Source organism: Lupinus angustifolius, chromosome LG17 (assembly GCF_001865875.1).
Source record: "Lupinus angustifolius cultivar Tanjil chromosome LG17, LupAngTanjil_v1.0, whole genome shotgun sequence".
In the NCBI taxonomy this organism is placed as follows: Eukaryota; Viridiplantae; Streptophyta; class Magnoliopsida; order Fabales; family Fabaceae; genus Lupinus; species Lupinus angustifolius.
The window spans coordinates 6,598,831-6,620,803 of NC_032025.1; the positions used below are offsets into that span (position 1 = coordinate 6,598,831).

The 21,973-nt window shown below is 32.7% G+C and overlaps 1 protein-coding gene and 1 pseudogene across 1 annotated transcript; one reads left to right on the forward strand and one right to left on the reverse strand.

Annotated features, from left to right (window-relative positions):
- Positions 1-3,255, forward strand: part of LOC109331027 — an 8,716-nt pseudogene extending 5,461 nt beyond the window's left edge.
- Positions 4,492-14,226, reverse strand: LOC109331857 (prostaglandin reductase-3-like). Its single transcript, XM_019566625.1, has 18 exons — positions 14,133-14,226; positions 13,739-13,912; positions 12,888-13,069; positions 12,554-12,659; positions 11,803-11,879; positions 11,482-11,569; positions 11,067-11,256; positions 10,734-10,860; positions 9,083-9,163; positions 8,874-8,975; positions 8,628-8,723; positions 8,350-8,430; positions 7,308-7,427; positions 6,498-6,626; positions 5,945-6,022; positions 5,207-5,293; positions 4,983-5,069; positions 4,492-4,826 (listed from the first exon to the last, which is right to left on the reverse strand). Exons 1-18 carry the CDS (start codon positions 14,185-14,187, stop codon positions 4,776-4,778), a joined length of 1,911 nt encoding a protein of 636 aa, XP_019422170.1. The 5' UTR covers positions 14,188-14,226; the 3' UTR covers positions 4,492-4,775.

The following is a 21,973-nucleotide window of genomic DNA, read 5'->3' on the forward strand; positions in this document are numbered from 1 at the left end:
CTCAGAGGGTTCTTAGGGCTCACCAGCTTTTATCGCAAATTTGTGCAGTCCTACGCCACTCTCGCCGCTCCTCTCACCGATCTACTCAAACATCAAAAATTTACATGGTCCACACTTGTCGAGTCGGCTTTTACAAAATTAAAACAAGCTATGATTACTACTCATGTGCTTCAGCTGCCTGATTTCTCCAGAGTATTTGAGGTAGAAACCGATGCGTCCGCCATAGCAATTGGCGCTGTTCTTTCTCAACACGGTCATCCGCTTGCCTTCTTCAGTAAGAAAATGTCACCTCGCATGCAGAATGCCTCCACTTATGTTCGGGAAATGTTTGCGATCACCGAATCTGTAAAAAATGGCGTCAGTACCTCATTGGAAAAAAAATTAATATATTGACGGATCAACAAAGTCTCAAACATCTCATGACCCAGGGATTTCACACCCCGGAGCAACAGAAATGGGCAACTAAACTAATCGGTTTTGAATATGAGATCAAATATAGATCAGGTACCTCAAATCGGGTCGCTGATGCCCTCTCTCGATGCCACCAAGCCGAGCAATCTCTCTTCTCCTCCATCTCATCAGCCTTTCCCGATATCATCCAACAGTTGCAAACATTTTACAACAGCACAGCAGGCAAACAATTAATTAATAATCAACAAGCAAGTACATCGTGGCATAAAAAGTTCACTTTTTCTCATGGATTAATCTTGTATGATACAAGAATTTTTATACCTGACATCAGTAATCTGCGCCTCACACTTCTGCGTGAGTTTCATGCTTGCCCAATTAGTGGTCACTCAGGTTGGAAACCATCCCTTAGCAGAATGTCAGCATCTTGTTATTGGCCTGGAATGGCTCGAGATCTCAAAGAATTTATTCGCCATTGTGTTACCTGCCAATACAATAAATACAGTACTCAGAAGCAAAAAGGGTTACTGCAACCACTACAAATTCCAGATAAGGTTTGGAGGATATTTCTATGGATTTTATCACCCATCTACCTGTTTCTCATGGGCACACGGTCATCTGGGTGATTGTTGACCGACTTACTAAATATGGCCATTTTATTGCTCTTCCCACCCGATTCACGGCTGCCACCTTAGCTCGCAGGTTCCTGGACGACATCTGCAAACTGCATGGTATTCCCAAGTCAATAGTGTCCGACAGAGACACAATTTTCATTAGTGCTTTTTGGAAAGAATTATTTAAACTATTGGGTACGCAGCTGTGTTTTAGTACCTCTTATCATCCTCAAATGGATGGCCAAACGGAAGTGGTAAACCGTTGTCTTCAGTCGTATCTAAGATGCTTCACGGGTACTCACCCAAAGAAATGGTTCAGTCATCTTCCTCTTGCGGAATATTGGTATAACACTTGTCACCACTCAGCTACTGACCTCACTCCTTGTGAGGCTCTGTATGGCCGAACTCCACCCACGTTGAAGGACCACCTTCCACGGCTGCCAACAACCACCGAGGCACGAACGTTTCTGCAAAATAGAGGACAACTCATTCACACATTGAAACAACATTTAAATAGAGCACAACAACGGATGAAAGCACACGCCGATTCGGGAAGAGAAGATTTTACCTTTGCTGTTCATGACTGGGTATTGCTCAAGTTGCAACCATATCGGCAAACAACGGTCCACTGTCGTTCTTCACAGAAACTGGGACGCTGATTTTTTGGGCCTTTCCAAGTGCTAAGACGCATTGGAAGTGTGAGTACGAGTTAGCTCTCCCTCCATCATCTCGGATCCACCCAATCTTTCACGTGTCCTTGCTTAAGAAATTTGTGGGTGACCCGCACCGTGCTCGTGAGGATATTCCCTCACACTTCTATGACAGTGATCATACACTGGTTCATGCGCCATCACGGGTTTCATGGGGAAAGGATGAGATTCGGGTCTCCACCGAAAACATCTCACAAGGACATCACCACCGTCACAAGGAGAATGTGGTGGTCACGAACCAGGGGGATAAAGTAATACCAGCACATGCTACTCGAGAGAGAGGTGGAAGAACCACCATAGAACCGTTGGTGAGTGTTCTGGAAAATGGTGAAAGGGGAGAAGAGAAAGAAACAATGAAAGGATTAAAGGGGCCTTCATTGGGTATAGTGAATGATAATGTACTCAATAAATTTACTTTAAAGCCTTCTGACCCCCCAGTTTACTCTACGCCGTTGGATATAGGTGTTATTTCTCCACCCTTGGATGCTCTGCCACGTCCAGACTCTGCAGTTTTGAGTCTCGTGCCATCCCACTCTCCAACGCGTTTTCAAACTACACCATAGGATGCACCTCGAGATGTGCTGGATCTTAATGACACATCTCTTTCCAACAGTGCTTTGAGTACCGTGTTGGACAGACACGGTCCCCACACGGCATTGACCTCTCCAAATGCTGAATTTCCCTCTCACACGGCACTAACTGGCCAGGGCCACACGCCCAGCCCAATACCAATTAACCTTGAGGACAAGGTTGACCTTGCAGGGATAGGCAATGATACCATTGATTGGGCCACCACTGAAGTTGGGGGACAGACTAGGCCCACAAGGAGCAAACTCAAGCCCAAGTGGCTATCTGATTATGCAAAATTTAAATAAATATTAATTGTCTTACTTTTAATATTTTGGGCCTTGTAAGCCCATCGTGGGCAGAACCCTAAAGGAATCCTCTTTGAGTATTTATTGTGTTGAGGAGGATTAGAAGGCAGAAAATATCAAGTTGTTAAATTTCTTAGTAAAATTTCAGTTTGTGCTCTTGATCTGTTTTATAATTGTTGTTTTTCATATACTGTTATTATCACTACTTCAATATATTCACAGAACATGATCCGCGAACGAGAAAGAACTGGTATAGATTGAACGCGGGATGAGATATCTGAGATAATCTGTGACCTGCAGAAGGTGGCAATTAATTCAAATTAGAGCCTTAGAAGAGTTGCACTTGGGCCAAGTGACCACTTCTATTTGCCTAGTTCAGAAGGGCATAAAAATGGCAGAGAATCCGGGCCTCTGCAAGACGAACACACAAAAATAGCCGCTTCTCTGCCCAGCTCACCAAGCATCAGTGCTCATAGTGTCCTCGGGCAATTTCTTTTTGATGTTTCTGTTCCAAAGAACGTTGAGGGTTGGGATATGAAATTTCCTGCGAATCTAAATGGGAGGAAGTGTGCGTCAGGTCATAGGAATTCACCTTTTGGAGGTATTAAACGCTTCCGTCGCTCCAGATTATGATAAAGTATCTACAATAAGGAAATACTTCATGATATCTAACATAAGGAAATATACTTCATGATGAACTTGCTTGAACCATCAGCACTATTAGAAGACATTACATGAAGATGTGATAGATTTTGGTGCAATAATGGGCCATTATATCTGGCAGTAGAAGTTCATTGGTTCAATGCTTCCGATGGTTCAACTGCTATGCTTGTCAAGGGTAACAACATTCATTAGGTATATTGCATGACATGGGATAACTGTACTGGGGTATTTGTAGTAAGAGGTCAGGTTTGCTGTTTCATACGAAAATATCTGTATGTATTATTTTTTTAGTGTAATATTTATGTATTGTCATTATAAAGGTTTATACACAATAAGTACATTATCTACCATTCATTTGTCTTGCTTATACTTAAGAGTTAATGATCTCAATGATGATTTAATATGAATGATGGATGATATGGTGATAATGTGTAAAAAACTTACTAATAGTGTATATATTTTTTTCCTCATATTTTATAGGGAATAAAAAGTTTGATGTATGGTGTTGAAATGGATACTGGTAATTTTGACAAGTCTAACTAGGAAAATAAAAAGGTTAAAGCAGTTTTGCATCTCCTGGATAGTCCTGTTTAGCATAAGTTAAATATCTTTTGGTATAGTAGTTTTCATTTCTCCCCAATCATTCAAACATTTCAAAGATACACAACTTTTAATGGACTAATAATCACTTTTCTTCTATACTTTTACAAAACATGTGTACTAGAAGCCCTTAATATTGTTTGATTAAAAAAATATTGCAAATGTTTAGATTGTTTTAGTAATCTTTAATCTGAATAAAGATAGACTACCCAATAGTCTTTTGATTTTAATGGTTAAGATAGGTAGTTGCCAATGTGAAGGATACACATTGAAATGTGGCCCCATAGTCATGGACCATAATGTACTGTCCAAATTGTAACATGATCACTTATATGCCACTCAGACAAACAAACTCATGAATCAATCTTATGATGTCTCTTTTTCACTTGCCTTTTGTTTGGGTGGTGGATGTGTTCAAGTTGTTAATGTCTCTTTACACTAACAATGCATAAATATTACACTATTGCTTTTATTTCTGGACGGAAATATTTGATAGGGCTCTTATTTTGAATGAGGTGGACCATGCTACTGAATACAAGAGGCAAGGCTTTATCATGAAGAAGGAGTGCCAAATTAGAATCACTTGACCAATTGTTTCTACTTCTTAAGTTTCAAGGCAAATAAAGGATAAGACTGTTGAATTTTCAGTAAGGTTCAAAACAGATAATTGTTCACCACTTCATGAACATTATAGATGCTTTATACTGTAAGAAATAAACATCATAACCTTATTCCGTTTTTTGACTTATTTCTAACACTCACAATGGTATAATTAGCCCCCAAAAAATGATAATAATTCAGCAGTTGAATCTTTGGAGAATAGCTGCACGCATGCTTAAGTTCTCCTTTCTGCATTTGAATTTGATTGAACATCATTTGTGTAAGCTCATTTGACATGTTTTGACTTACAATTTGGCCACTTGAGGATGGAAAGAAGGGTCCACAGAGACAACAACCTAGAAAATTTTTACAGAAATGTTAGTTACAAAATTAAAATTTGCACTGTATTTCTTAAGAAAGTAAAATACACAGACAAGAACCTAGAGAAATTGTTTTAGAATAGTTAGTTACAAAATTAAAGTTGCATTGTATTTCTTAAGAAAGTAAAATACCTTCCCAACACTTTTTCCTGAATGCAGATACTCTACAGCATCTGCAACAGAACGCAGGCCAACAAATTTCTTCGGATCGACAGCAACCTGTGTAAACAAACAAGAAAAGTAAGGGAACACAAACTTTAAAAGTGTGGCAATGGCGAAGAATTAACAATTAGCAGACACAGATGAGTGGAAGAATGATTTTGTTGATCCATAGATATCGAATGTATATAAATTACCTTTAGCTTCCCAGTAGAGTAAAGATTAAATAGTTTGTCAAGATGTTCTTGCCACAAGTGAGCATATTGCACCAAGAAAAAGCCAGCCTGAAAATATGGAGTTATGTACAACCATAAGATAAGGAAGTAACAGAAGAAATGGGACATTTGAATGTAAGATCATAATTCCTGGGAAGGAAACATTAAACAAATAAGTGATTAATAGGTCAACCACATATTAACAAATTAACTGGTAGTACAAAATTAGAATTATTTTGGCTAGAAATCAATACAATCATCTAAAATTAGCCCGACAGTGAAAGTAGCAATTCAAATTACTCTGTTCAGTAACAAACTAGTAATGATGTTGTATTTACATTTAGTTGCATGCTTAAAAATATTAGATTTTCCTAGTTACAAAATAATAAATTATGTCTCAACATTTCAAAACCCTATGCCGAGTTCTAGGATGAAAAATGTTGTTTTAGGAAGACTTTGTTAATTAAGAATGCAGCAGTAATAACTAACCCAAGAATTCAAAGAAAAAGTATATTTATTTCATCACTGCATGATCTGAAGTGATGGAAGAACTGAGGTTTGAACGTTCAACTTTCACACTCAAAATAATTTGAATCTTGAATGATATGTATATTCTTAGCTTTGTAGGTTACAATAATAATGTGACATTAAATTAAGGAATCGGAAACACAGTAGTAATAATGACCTACAAGTGCACAAAACTATCATAATGCTACATACCACAGTTTGACTCTTGGCCAAGAGCTTCTCTAATAATCCAGGGTAGTTTGATGGCGTCCAACCACTATCTCCTTGATACTGATATAAACGAAAACAATGAATATGAAATCATTAAATTTTTTGGATAGAAGAATTTGAAATCGATATTGTTCACTCAGAAGAAAAATGTAACAAAACAACACATTTCTTAAGGGGACATAAACAGCTTACTGCAATTTATAACCCAGTAAACTATTACTCTTGAAAAAACAGATAGACCCACAATAAATGTGTAAAACAGAAGGGGTAAGTGGGGAGTAAAGAGGGGCAACGAGGAACATTTACAGCTGATGGGGGCATTTATAGCTACTGGGATAGGAGACAATAAAGAGAGCATCACTAAATCCATTTTCCAATACTTAAATGAGGATAAAATCCAGAGCATAATTTTGAATTTAAAATCACTAAATTAGTCAGTACTTGCTCTTCAAGAAAAGTGTAGTTTTGTTTGTTTCGAAGATGCGGTGAAAGTACATTGGTGGCATGAGAAAGAAAATAAAAAATATAGAAAAACCTGAGAAATCATGCCAATAACAATGAGTCGTCCATGGACTGCCAAAGCATTCAAGCACAACTTTAACAAGTCACCACCAACAGACTCGTAGATAACGTCGATACCTTTTGGGAACTCTTTCCTTAGAACCTGCATAGTAAAGTCATAAATTTAACATGTTAATAGGAAAGGTTTGTGTAACTTATTCCAACAAAGACCAGGCTACAATCAACAAAGTAAAATCACTCCATCTAGCTGGTTGAAAGCATGCATTTTTCCCATAAAAAAGCCCTTTCTAACTTAAATTTTAGTCCTGATTAGAACATTGGTTATTTATTGAGATACAAATTATGATGTTTAAATGTTCTTCCCTGTGTAAAAGACCATTTAAACATCATGATGCAAATTATATTACTTTTGGACCAGTTCAGTTATGTCCAGTGAGTTTAACAGCTTTTGTCAACAATTATGTTACGGTGATACCAAAAGCTTTGCCTGTTCGATAGAGCATATTTGGCTAGAGTGGACAGTAGTTTCGTTCAGAAATAAATATTTCTTCTCTGGTATTCATATATTTTCTTTCAATTTTTTGTACTTTAAGCTCAAGGTGTTGTGCTACTATATGACATTTCTATATGACATGCACTTGTATTTAAAAAGAGACTACAATAAGGAACAGATTTGATTGTCTCAGTATTATCAGTTATAAGGTTTTCGGTTTGTTTTATGTAAATAAGACCACACACTTATCCTTTTATTTAAAAACAACAACAATAAAAGCAGTAAATATGAACAGAATCCTAGAAAGAATCAGAGGATGAAAAATAATACTGTTTTTATATCTTCATTATGATAGTCTATGACTCTGTCAACTCCCAATTCTTTCAGAAGTTTGGCCTTTGCCCCACCTCCACAAGTTGCAACCACTGTATTTCCTGCTAATTTTGCAAGCTGCATAAATAGTCCAAATTACTAGGTCAAGCATGGAACATCTTTGGAGAAAAATTAAGCAAATGTTGAATTAAGAAATCTAGATGCAAACGCCGTCCAACCTAGTTACATATTAAGAGATTTGAACAAACTTAATTATTCTTATTATAATTTCTTTTTCATCTGTTTCTATTTTTCAAAGTAATGCTTTGTTACAACAGTTAGCAAAGTCATAAACTGTTTTAAGAGATAGTGTATCTTGACTACTTTTCTGCCTTCCTTTCTTTAATAGATATAGAATAGAACTTCATATTTAGATTCTAAGAACCTACAAAGAAAAGGCCGAAACACATAATCTCACATTAAATAATTACAATAAGAACCAATAGCCGTCTTTGTCCTAAAATAATGGTTAGTTATCTTTGGTCTCAGGGAAACAAGGGAACACGTAAGAGTTATTTGTTTCATCTCAAGAACAAGTAGTGCTTTGTAAAATGAGAGAATAACATGGTATCAATAATAAAAGTCTACCAATGTGAAAAGTGCTAAAGAAAATAAGAAGAATAAAAGATACAGTAATCTGCTGAATCTTGTTTAGAACATTATGTTAGTTTGCCTAGTCTCTGCCTACCAAGTGTGGGGATCCTCTTCAGTACTGGAGAGTCCTGTACTAGAAAGGATTAAGACATGTGGCAAAATAATTCTTTTAACGGTTATGATTACATGTTATTTTCTATTAAAAATAAATAAGAAATTTAAAAAAAAAATCTCATCCATGTATTCCAGTACTGGTTTCTCAGGTACTGGAGAGGAGTTGAACTCGCCTACCACTATGGAATATCAAGAAGCAAGCAATTGGTTTAAGCAAATAATTCCAAGAAAGATATACACATATGCATATGTTTGAGAAAGTGGCAATAGTGTCACGGAATTTATGAAGCACCTGAACAGCAAATTGCCCAGTTCCCCCGGCAGCAGCAGTAACAAGGACCACTTTTCCAGATTCTATCTGTGCTGCTCCTGCCTATGCAGTGTATAAAAGAAGCTTTTATTAGGACAAGCCACTCCAGCCGAAGATGAACCGAACTACATATAATCTTCTCAATAGGTATCAAATCATTGAGAAACTTGACTTACGTCGATACATGAGATGAGAAGAGTTTCAAATAATAATAAACTAAGATACTGCTTAAGCAAGAAGAGGATCTAATATTAGTCAACCTTTTCTAGAGCAATTGAGGCTGTTAATCCTGATGTAAGCATGGCAACAACTTCTGCATCTGGTCTAGCCACTGGAAGGGCAAATTTTGAAGGAATCTAACCCAAGTAACAAGACAACATCAACATTCATCAGATGAACTAAATAATAACAATTGATATTTCGAGAATAAGTGATGGGTGGAAATGCAGTGATTATGCCATTAATATGAAAGAAGAATCCCTGACAATATGTTAAGCACTGCTCACCGTTATGAATTCAGCATAACCTCCAAAAGTCATGAATGCACAAGGCATACCAACTTTCAAGTCTGTGACAAAATCCCCAACTGCGGCAATTATTCCTACAGCCTAAAATATAGCATAAAAGTTTATTATAAATGCAAGAACAGGGATGCTGCATCAAGTGGTACATCTCATATCAAGAAATCTACACTTGGGGATAAATCTTAATATACCTCAAATCCTGCATCAAATGGAAGACGAGAAGCAGTATCACTGTTGTTGCCACCGAAATAGCGGCCTGAACTAAAATTTACCTATCATTATAGATTCGTGTTAGAATTCTAAATGAAGATACAGCTCTAGATAAAGAAAGGACATATAGAAAGTGAAAGCAGAGGGTGGGGAAATCTGTGTATTTTAAAGGAATAATAATATTACTCAATGTCAAGATGCTTTGTATTTTTCTAAAGTCAAATTGAAGAAACTTTCTAACAGGTGTAGACTTTAAAAAGAGGAGCTGATAATATGAGACTCCATTTATTTGATCCGTTATGACACCCATTTAAAGTTACAGCCCAATAGTATCCATGCTAGAGAGACATGCCACTTTTTTATCCTCATTGCTCATGTCATCTTAAGTTATCAATCAAACTATTCAAGCATGAGAGAAGCTATTAACCGTCGGTACCTAGGAGCAAATAATTCTGAGTGCCAAAGTCTCAGTGTTCACCAATTAGCTTAAATTTTTCAGAATTCTATCATCTTTGTCAAAATTACAAATTTATAAAATAGGCATGATGTTATAGTAATCTAAAAGGCATGTGTTTTCTCATTTTGGTCCTTCAAAGTTAGTTTTATCAACTGAATCTTTGCATGTTTTACAGTATCACGATAGGTCCTTCCATGAATATTTCATTGAGCATGCATAAAACATTATGCACTGTGAATGTGCGATTTTTTCGATGAAGAAGAGTAGGACCGACAAATAGGTGTATTATGAAGAGAAGAAAGCTGAAAGGCATTGGAAAATCCTCGAATAGAGGAACATTCCCATCCCATGCGTCCTCCTAGAATTTGGTGCAAGAAGTCAAGAGCCATCACTCAATGTCAATTGTCAAAAATAGGAGAGATCTAAAAGAAGATAATCCCTGAGAAATAAACTTTCAAGGACTAATATGGGCAATCCTGCTCGCACAATTGCTGCCCAAAATCCATTCGGATGTAAACCATACTTATTCAAATAACCTTATGTGATAGTGAGGAAAACTAAAGAGGAAAATGCTAAAGCCACTAAGCATCAAAAGCGACATTCTCATACACCAAATTGTCAAGATCAGACCCTATCCCTTTAGATCTACAAAACACCTCCAAATTCACAAGATGGTCTCTCCTCATATCTCCAACCCCTAACCAGAGGAAATCCCACATGATTCACTAAAGTCTCAATTCTTTGGACAACAGCCTCCATTGTGCAAAAGCAGTAGAGAAACTACAAAGGCATGCTAGAAAAACAAGATTGAATAAGAGTAATCCAACATCCTAAGGAGGAAAAAGAACCCTTCAAAGTTTTAAACAGTTGGAAAACTTAAACACCACTAATCCCAAAAAGACAAGGCCCAAGAATTATCTCTCCGAGTGACACCAAGATTAGTGAGAGGGCTCGGAAAAGATTGGTAACCGCCAACATAGCAAAAGCGACCAAAATTTTACTTTCCACATTCAACCCTGCTAGACTACTTTTTGCCAAATTAGTCTTATGACCAGAAAGTGAAGCTATTTCAGGAAGTTAGGGGTTGGACATATCCATGGGATACTTCAAAAAAAATCCAATTAAACTAAAAAATATGCATGCAAGAGTCCTCTAAGAAAGATATAGCAACTTACATCACTAGCATTTACACCAGCATAAATTATCTTCACAACAGCGTGCTTTGGTTTTACAGGTAATCCCAGTGGTGTTCTTACGATGGTGGTAGCATTCCGAAAGTTGTGAGACAAGATCTGAACAACTCTGCAAAGAATTAGCAGCTACTTAAAACCACTAAATAACCTGTCTTTCAATAAATAAAATGAGCATAAATAGTCAATAGAACAGTCAATTTGAAGATATAATTGCATTGCACTCTCTCTTCAATAAAACTGTATGGAAATAGAAAATAAACATCTCCAAAGGGCATATATTTGTTATTACAAGGGAAATACAGTTCAAATACACACATTTTCTCAAAACTATCAGGGAGTTTAACTGATGGAGCTTTGAATTCGGATCTTTGCCTCAAATGTGAGACGGAACTTGTCAAGTACTTTGCTTCCTCTGATGGGGTGGGCCAGTACTCCAAACCTCGACGATTTGTTATCCATAGGCAATGACCAGCTTTACTCTCATCCGTGATGAGCTCAAAAGCACCTTGAAAGGTTAAAACACTTTCATATCAAAATTGGTGTGTACATTAAAAATATTGACCAACAAAAAAACTATGCACTTGAGCAATGTGCATGCAAATTGGAGTAGCAGAAAACCAATCAATCAGCCATTTGGAGCTTTTTTGATATTCACCATATAATGGAGACATATACAAAGCATTTTGATTTGGCAAGCCACCTGAGAGAACAGGGAGATATATAGACATACCTTTTACCAACAATTCCATAGGTACAAAGCCCCCCATCCAACTGACAAATTTGGAATCCACCTTCTTGCCCATCTCAGTTTCAATAAACTGCATGCAATTTCAGTGAATTTCTAGTAAATTGTATTAAAGCATTATAAGGAATCTGTTCTAAAAGTTGAATCATGTCAACAAATTACAGAACACAGAAAATAGTAGTCAACTTTACAGCAGCGGAAAAATAAAAATTAATTCCAGTCAATTTCATCAAGATATTTAATGTTCCACAGATTAAAGATTAATAATATAGTCAAAAGCATCAATTATTCAATTACAGCTCTTACTTCAGGGCAAAGCACATTGATTCGAATTCCTTGACGTTTGTATAGACGAAGAGCTCTAGTAAACATAACAACACCACCTGTAGAAGCATAGCCCAGTCTTTTAGGAAGCAATATCAAGTTAACTTAAGCAAATTCTAGTAACAGAGATATAAAACCAATTAATTGACCCTCACCGAAATGCTAAAACATACTTGTTTTAGATTAAATTTTCCTTGTGAATAACTTCTCAGTTAAAGGAGCATAATTTTGATTACGTATTTTCCTAAACACAAGGTAAGACAATCAAATAGATACAAGGACATGACAATATTTGTGTCTCTTTATTCTATTTGTATTTGTGGATAAGAATGTTTACTAGAGAGAAAGAGATGAGGACAGAGGTGTAACTCGGAGCACCTTCATGATTTTGATCATTGAAACAATTCCATAAATACAAGGAATTTATAAACACACAATAGCAAGCATACATCAAAACTAGTGTTTAACATATTATTACACAAACACATTGTTCTGCATGCAACCAAATTCCATATGAATAGTAACCATGGATTTAGGCAGAAGGTAACATTGTGGCCGTTGCTTCATCCACGCTTCAAGTACAATATTCCTCCACATTAATGATCATAATTAACAGCTTCACTTTTTAAGTTCACTAGTTCTTTAAGCTCTTTCATATGGCACATTTATTTTTATAAATTCCACGGAAAGCTTTTTAGGAGTATACCATAACCAAAGCTGGTAGTTGACAAACCTTTAGAGGCCGAATAGATAGGATCGAAATACATTGGATAAAGACCAGAAGCAGAACCCACATTGATAATCGCACCAGGCCTTTTGGCAGCTTCCATGGTTTTAATCTATTAGAATGTAGATAATCAAAGTCAGTAATAAACAATGGTTTTAATCCTTTTTTGTCATTTAAGCAACAAATGGTGAACTAACATATGTAAATTATAATGTGATTGTACGAAAGCGAAGCATGATAATTTTCTTGATTGAGAATGTGAATGAAATTTCTGTTGGAGCATCAAGTAAAAGATTTACTTGCAAGATATTAGGAAAACCAGGTAGCAATCTAAACTTACCGCAAGACGAGTGCATTCAATAACGGCAGTGAAATTGACATTAACAGTGTGCTTCCATGAACGAGTGCCATCTGTTTGATCCTTACGGAATTCTATAGGATTAGTAATCCCTGCACTGTTAATACAAATGTCTAGTCCTCCATATGTCAAATAATGCTTTTCAAACGCAGCAGCTAGGTCTCCTGTTGATGTTTGTAAGTTAATACATCAGTGTACATTAAGGACAATCAAAATAGCATGTGCCTTTAGTGATTTATGACATTCATATGTTTATATTATGCTACTTCATGATAGTTAGAACATAAGGAAGAAACGAATACATGCCCATGATTAAGAAACTTTATTAATTGCTTCCTTCTCTGTTAAGTGATGCTACTTCACTAAACAGAATGACAACACTGGTCACTGGGTAACATTTGACACGGGATAGAACCTTTGTTCTCTTTAGTTCCCACCTTTGTTAATTGAACCAAAATGTCTCACGTAGTATTCTGTGCATGGTGTCAAACTGCGGACTACATCACCTCATGTGGCACAATATGGTTGTGGAGACCTCCATAATCACAACACCCCACAATTGTGGTGTGACACAAAATCGTAATTATGTAGCCGCATCAGGATGAAATACAACTGCATTATATTGTATCAAATTCAAAAACTCTTTTTAATCACAAAAAATTTCATGTTGTCACAACCCAATTCACATCGCAACAGCCGTAACCAAGTAGCCACAACCACAATTTAAAACATCGCATGCAATCGAACTTATATTTTTTCATATTTCGTCATGTTCTAACACTCCACCAAAAACAGCTACCCAAAGTTTTAATAAGCAGGAAATTCCAACTTACTTGAGTTAGTGACATCACATTTAAAAAACAGAGCAGATGGAAAATCTAAGTTAGGATGAAACTTGGTATTAATTTTCTGAACAAGAGCTGCAACTTCTCTTCCTTTTTCTTCAGAGAAATCAACAAGTGTGATAAATACACCTTTCTCTGCAAGAGCTAGGACAAGACTCTTCCCTGTATAAAATCCAGAAACAAGTAATCAGACTACACACATAAATCAATAGTATAAGTAATTGTGATTAAACTTGATTGAATTATACCTCTATGGTTACTTTAATTAATCCAATATGAAAAACAGTATAATATATTACTGAGAAGTTAAACAGAATAGCATAATTGATATTAATGGATATGAATGACACGTTAATGGAGAGAAGTAAAGGAGGTTAGTTACCGATTCCAGAGGCAGCGCCAGTGACGAGTGCTGACATACCAGGTTTGATCTCCATATTCGTTCCTTTTTCTTCGGTTCTTGTACAGTGGTGAAGATGATTCGAGATATTATGTGTATATATATAAGTGTAATTTGCACGTATATAAAATCAGTACATCTATTCATGAACAATATAAGTCAACTACTGATATAACAATTTTGTATAAATCTTTATATAATTCATGTATTATATGGGTAAAGATTTACATTATATCAATTATTTGTATTTGAAGAATGAACAAATGATTATAGTGGTGAAGATGATTAGTTCGTAATAGATTTAACAATAATATCTATACTTTTATACTATACATAAAATCAAAACTTGAAATAACTACTATCATGATTTTGTTTTTTTTATTTTGCTCTTAATATTTTTATTTTTAAAGCAAAATTAATAGATAATTATAATCAACATGAATAAAAAAAATTAATTCTCTATATAAATAAGAATGTGAATCACTGCAATAAGTAATAGAATATCATTACTAAAATGTATAATGAGTAATGGTATATTACTGATAGGGTAGCATTATAAATAAAGAATAATTTTGTTTCACATGTTAGTTGTCAAAGACAATATTATTATTAATATAAAAATTTATATATATTTAATAGTGATTATAATATATAAAACTCATTCGTAATTATCCATTTGGAAGAAAGACTATTTTCCATATATGATGAGATTGGTTTTAATGTTTGTTTTCGTTTTAGATGACAGTGACACACATCATGCCTAGGAATGAGTGAAGACACTCACGTGTAACACAATCATCTGTTTTTATTTGTTTCCTTCCCTTTAATAACTCAAGATGAGATTCTTTATCTTAAATTATTAATATATTGTCAATACTCTTCCATATCAACCTATATTCTTATTTTAATAATATCACCATGGAATTTCACATTCACACCAGTGTACTTGTATTTCTAAGAACATGTGCATTGATTTACTCAATCTAAACAAAAAATTAAAAAACATAGAAAATGATAGTAATTTTTTTTATAAAATTCTTGTCATTTTATGAATAAAAACAAAACAAAAAAGTATAAAATAACTTAAATAAATAAGTATCTAATTAACTTGACATATATGGTAACAAGTAAAAAAAACTATTCTAGAATATGTTCAAATTAAATACATCATAACTTGATACTTAAACTAACAATGAATATAATCAACTTAACTCAACATTTGTTTGAAATTTGAGTTCTTATTTAGTTCGTGATTTAAATTAGTTGAACTTGATTTAAAAATTAATTTTGTTGGATAAAGAGTAAAACTTAATTATTATTAAACTCATGATAAGCATGCTCGATCACGCATATATATATATAGTTGCACACATAGATATATATATTACATATATGTAGATAATTTTTAAGGTTATAGATATTAAATAAACAATCAATATTTGAACTCACATAGTGAATAAATTGAGTTAATAAGTTAAATTGAATAGTTTATGAACTTCTTATAAACTAAACCAATTCGAAGTGACAATTTGCAAACTCAAATCAAATCAAGTTTTAAATAGAATCAATTCTTATTAGAACGAATTGACTAATCCTAAGTTTGACTCAATTAGACTCATCTTCAATCCTATAAACACATTTTACAAAACAAGTATTTAACTACATAATTATGAGAATATAATAATGAATTGTAGTAAATTGATACTCCACGAACATCAATGACCCAATAAGTTTATTACATTACAATCTTGATGGTAAATAATAATAATGGTAGGTTATGTCCACTTCTGTTTTTGCATTAACCAAAATGAACCAACTTTTTTATTTGATTTTTTTAGGTTTTGTTTTGGAGTTATGAGGGAAAGGAAAGGAGAGAGATAAAAGGGTTAGAAAGAGGAGGAAGGGAAAATGAAGAAAATTCTCTCTCTTGTTTGAGAGTATAAGATTTAGATGAAGGAAAATAAACTAATGATAATGTAAAAATATTTTTTATTTTCCTTTTAAAATGTAATTAACAATGAGAAATGGACAATAATATATAATTATATATTATTACTAAACATATTTAGGTTTGAAATTCATTTACAAAAACCTCAAATTAAGGGAACTTAAAAAATAGACACATGAAGGATTTGAGAAACCCTCCAAAACCTTCCCAAAGTTATCATTTCCCTTCCCCTCCAAAACTCCAATCTCAAACAAGACCTAACTGACCGGAACTTCTTACAACCATATACATGAGCAAGACAATACTTGTTTGATTGTCAAGTTTTAATCAGGATAGTTAATATTTTATAATTATTTTTATCTCTTATTTAATTTTTTTCTTCATATGTGTATATATGCATTTGAAAAATAAAACAGAAAAGTAAACTAATTAAAAAAGTCAATATGGTGCAGATATTCTGATGTTGACCATTGCTAGCGGAATGAGAGACTTATAAAATAATCATGTTATCTTTAAAATGAGGGGTGATTTAAAACTTATATATATAAGTTTGGGAGGGATAGCCACGAACCCAAAAAAAGACTAATTCCTTATTAGCTAAAAAAAGGTGAAGAGATACTCTTGAATCTTGATAGAACAAAGAGAAAATGTTTGAAAAGTTTGTTTAAATTTGAAGTGGTGTAAAAAACCTTATCTAAGATATATAAGTATTGGGTAATTAATGCTTAAATATTTTTAATTAAGAGCTTGTTATATCTCCAATAATTTTGAAGTGCATATCCTTCTTTGTTCATTGTTGTTTGGTGCTACCAGCATTTCAATATGGGTTGAGGAGTTTCTAAACAACTACCAAGAAGATCAGCATGCCATTTTGTTACACATCCTCCTCCCAACACTTAATAAGAAGTTATAATTTAAATCATATTAATATTTCTCATAGTTTAATTATAATCTCTATCATAGTTAAAAGATTACATCTATCTCTTTTAAAAGAGATTAATGCAATTATACTCACATCTTCTATGTGATACTCAATATAGAGTATATATGTATAAATGATTGTATTAAAGATTGATAAAATCAACTGTAGAGGAATTCAAATATAGAAGATGTGCACCATAAAGTAAATTGAGTTTTAGAATTCCTCAATACATTTTTTTAACAATTACCTAAAGGCTAAAGAGCACTCTTTAACATTTTCCATATACAAATATGAGTTGTTTGAGTGTACAAAAGGGGAGGGATATTATGTAAAATATTAAGGAAAATATCAAATCAAAATGGAATTAAATATACTATATTATGTATACGCTCTGTTCATGAAAACTAGCTTGTATTTTTTAAGGTAATTGTAAGTTTGTAGTTATATATATGTAACTTATTAAATTAGACTTATTCGTTAAAGCTAGTTTTACAATTAATTGAAATTTGAAAAAATGACTAAAAAGAACATACAATATTTATTTATTATGTATTAATTGGAGTAAATAGATACAAATATAATTTAAATAATCATTTATTTTTATATTTTAGTTATAATTGAATATGTAATATCTTGTTCGTTTATTTTATATTAATATTTTTCAACATTTTTTTCTTCAAAAATCCAATTAAGTTATAAAAGTTTATAATATTTTTTCACAGACTATATATTTTTAAAATATTTAATACGAATATTTCATATTTCATGTAACAATCAAATGCAAAAAATGTGTACATCACATAAAAAACAAGTTGGAAAATATTAAAGGGCATCTAATGTAATTTTAAATTGAGATTTTAATTGATGGCATCTAATGTAATTTTTTAAATATTTAAGGGAAAATTTGATAAGCAAATTATTGAAAGTTATTTTGAAAGACGCTACTTGAAATAACTTTGTGAAAAGTAGCTTTCAAACACTACAAACTCATTTTTTTTAAAGTTACAAGCAAGTTTCAATTATTATTTTTACCGAATGACTCTAATAGATTTTCAACTCTTTTTTAATGAGTCAAAAAATTAGAAGATGCCTGGAAAACTATAAGTATCGAACAATGTAATAGTGATTACCTTGTTATCTTTTGGATATGTTTTGAAGTTTTTATTACACGATCGATATCCATAATTCATCAAATATTATTTTTTGTTAGAATTTAATAATGATCACCACATAAATATAATAGTAAATGACTATAAAAGGCATAAGCAAATATTATATTTATACTAATATATAAAACAAATACATGTTTAACTACCAACACATGGTATAATTTGTCATTTCCTCACTTTCACAAATTTAGTTTACATTTATAGGGTCTTAAATGTACATTAATCTCATTTGTAACTACAATGTAAAAGGCATATATTCAGTTTCAGATGGAATGCAGTTTGCATTTTACATTTGGTAGAAAAATTTGCATCAATAGTACAACAAGTTTATAACTTCTACCATATTTGTTCATCTTATTCAATTCTCCTTCTTCCACTCTTCCAACTAGATTTTCTTATGTATTAAGAAATGTAAGTTATGCTTATCTTTTTCCTTTTCGTTTACATTTTATTTAATGAAATGCCAAAGTGAGTTATATTAACGTGTGGGAATCCTTTGTTTTTCAATTATGTCTCCCAGTATATTATATTATTATTGTTATTGTCATATTATATTTTCATATTACATTGCCCAGTTAAAATCTCATAATGTTCACACGACTTTAAATTTTAGCAACCAATACATGCAACCAAATGTTAACAATTATGTTTCCCTTGAATTCATAATTCATACAATACATCATCATGTCCAAACCTTAAGCTCCTAATCCGTACTTTCTTTGGCAAAAAAGAAAAGTAAATTTGGAGAGACAAAAACACAAATCACATAAAGAGAATTTTGTCCCATAATAAGTGTGTGGAAGGAAGGAGGGATCCCCAAGATGTTGCAACCCAACAATGCAAATTAAAAGATGATCGGGGAAAACACCTCTACAATCTACTTTTATCAAATTGCAACATGTCATTGGTATTAGTCTCTATCATATTACATATTTAGACTCTATTTTTACCAAATTACAACATGTCATTGATATTAGTCTCTATCATATTATATATTTAGACTCTAATTTTACCAAACTGCAACATACTATTAATATTAGTCTCTATCACATGTCACTGTTCACACCAATGTTACATATTTCCCTCTTCACATATATTTTGTTCAATGTGAATGCCAAAGTGAGTTATATTATTATGTGCATGTCCTTTGTTTTTCAATTGTGCCTCCCATTTTTTTATTTTCAAAGTCATTCTAATCCCAAAATAAAGTATCCTATTTATTGTTATTGTCATATTATATGGATTGGTAGAGTAAATTTTGCTTCATGAATTGTTTTATTAGTGACTTAATTTGGAGGAGATTCTTTCTCCATCTTACTAATTTGTGATCATTTCCTTCTTATAAACTCTTTCACTCATTCCCGCATATCCAATGTGGGACTTCACACTTGAATAAACCCAACAATCTCCCCTTCAAGTGTGGGTACCACACACTTTCCGGTCTGCTCCCCCTTGAGTCCACCATGTCCCAGCCGAACCATGGCTCTGATACCACTTGTTGGACCAGACTGCAATCGGGGAGCCTCCAACTACTAGGGAGTTCCATTGTTACATGGGTATGAGAAGAGTGAAGAGTCACAAGTGAGGCACCACGTCTTGAACCAAAGCCTTAAAGCATTAGTTCCATGGGTCTTTCCTTCTTATAAACTCTTTCATTCCTCCCCGCATATCCAATGTGGGACTTTACACTTGAATAAACCCAACAATCTCCCCCTCAAGTGTGAGTACCACACTTGAATAAACCCAACAATATTAATCGGAATGAATGCTTAATATATTACGTGGGTGCTTCTCATATAGTTTGTCACCTTTATAAGCCTCAATATTATTTTATTTTCTCAATTTTTGTAAATTTTGTTTTGATAATTAGGCTATAAAATAATTTTATTATGCTAATTGGTATTATAGAATTGTGATGCATGCATCCTTTTTTGCAGTGGATCTTGACAATAATTATAGAGGGGCAACACTATGATTTATACATAAATAATATATGAAATCATTAGAATATATATAAATTTTAAATATAAATATGAATTATTTTCTCATGTTTAAATTCACAAGAAATATAATGGAAAATTTAACCGAACAAATCTATTAATAAATTCTAAATATTCTAAAGCACAAATAAGTTTTTTTATCTCTTATAAATATTATATATATTTTAAACTCAGAACTTTATAATTTTGAGCATAAAGTCGGTTTTTCCATCCTTTCAAATGGAGAACTAAAATAATGTATGCTTGAGTTTGATAAAACTATTTTTTAAGGAAAACTATAAATTTTAAAGAGAAAAAATAGAAAGATAGATATAACAAAATTAAGAGTAACACACATACATAATATAATAATCATATTAAAATTAATCAATTAGAAAATAGTTCATTAACAACGAATGAAACATCAATAAATGAGAATTATTGCAAGAAACAAACAAGTCATAAGTAACCATATCATGACTTTATAAGCATAGGATAATGTGTCTATGGAGAATTAATATATATTATATTTAATTATTTTCAATTTTATTATACTCAAGTGCAAAAACAATTGAAGAAAACAGATTTATAAGAGTGAATATGACATTTTAAGAGTGAAAAAACAATCGAGGTTTGAGTTGGAGAGTTATGAAAAGCTATTTAGGTATAGGAGAGTGGAAGCTTGAAAGGTGTGACTTGATACTGTAGATGATGAAGCCTCATAAAGCGTATAGTAAGAGTTTTGAAAAGAATAATGAATTTTTTTCATATCCAAAAAATCATGTAGAAATATTGTTCTTGAGTTTTGTTGTTGACGTTTGAAATATACCCCAAAAAATATCTCTACAATAATGTTTAAAAATATATAACGGGGGTTGCTGCCCCACCTGCCCTAGAGAAGATTTTTCCCTATCTTTTTGTGTGAAGAACAACATGATTTGATCCCCCAATATGTAAACTAATTTTTTTTAAACCTAAACAGGTCAGATACTCTCTGCTACCATTAGATTATTATTTCAATTAAGAAGCAGTGGAGTGAAAGTTTGTCCAACATTCGTGTTGTCCATGGCGGTTGCCAAAATGTAATTATAATAGCGTTGTGGGCATATAGTAGACATTATCATGACGATTAACAAAAATTAAATAAATAATATAACATAACATAATATAAAAAATAAAATAATAATACAATAAAACAAAAAGCAAACAATAACATAAAGTATTTTAATAAAAAATATTAAGTATCAATGTCTTATAACTCCATAAGGTCACTAGATAATTAAAAATATAGATACTAAAAAGTAAAATAAACAATACCAATAAGTCTTGTAAATATCACAACTAAAAATCAAAGCAAGACATAAATATAAAATGTAAAAGATTTAATATTCTAATTATCATACTCCTCCCCAACATAAAATAAAAACTGCAAATAATAATTTTAGGAAAAAGAAAAAAAAGTTATGAAATAAAACTAAATAAATAAATACAAAAAGCCACACAATTTTTTATGAAGATAAAATAAAAGTAAATTGAATTAAAAAAATTATTCTAAAAATAAATAAAAAATTATGAAATTTTGGAAAAAAAGTAGAGTAAATTATACTGACACCCCCTGAGTTTTAGTGAAATTACACAAACTATTCCTCACTTTTTTATACCTACACAAACCTCCCCTAATTTTCATACTTTCATTATACTGACCACCACTGCATAAGAAAATAAGTGTAATCTTTTAAACAAAAAATGTGATAAATGCAATTAAGTTAAACAAAAAATGTGACAAATGCAATTAAGTTAAACAA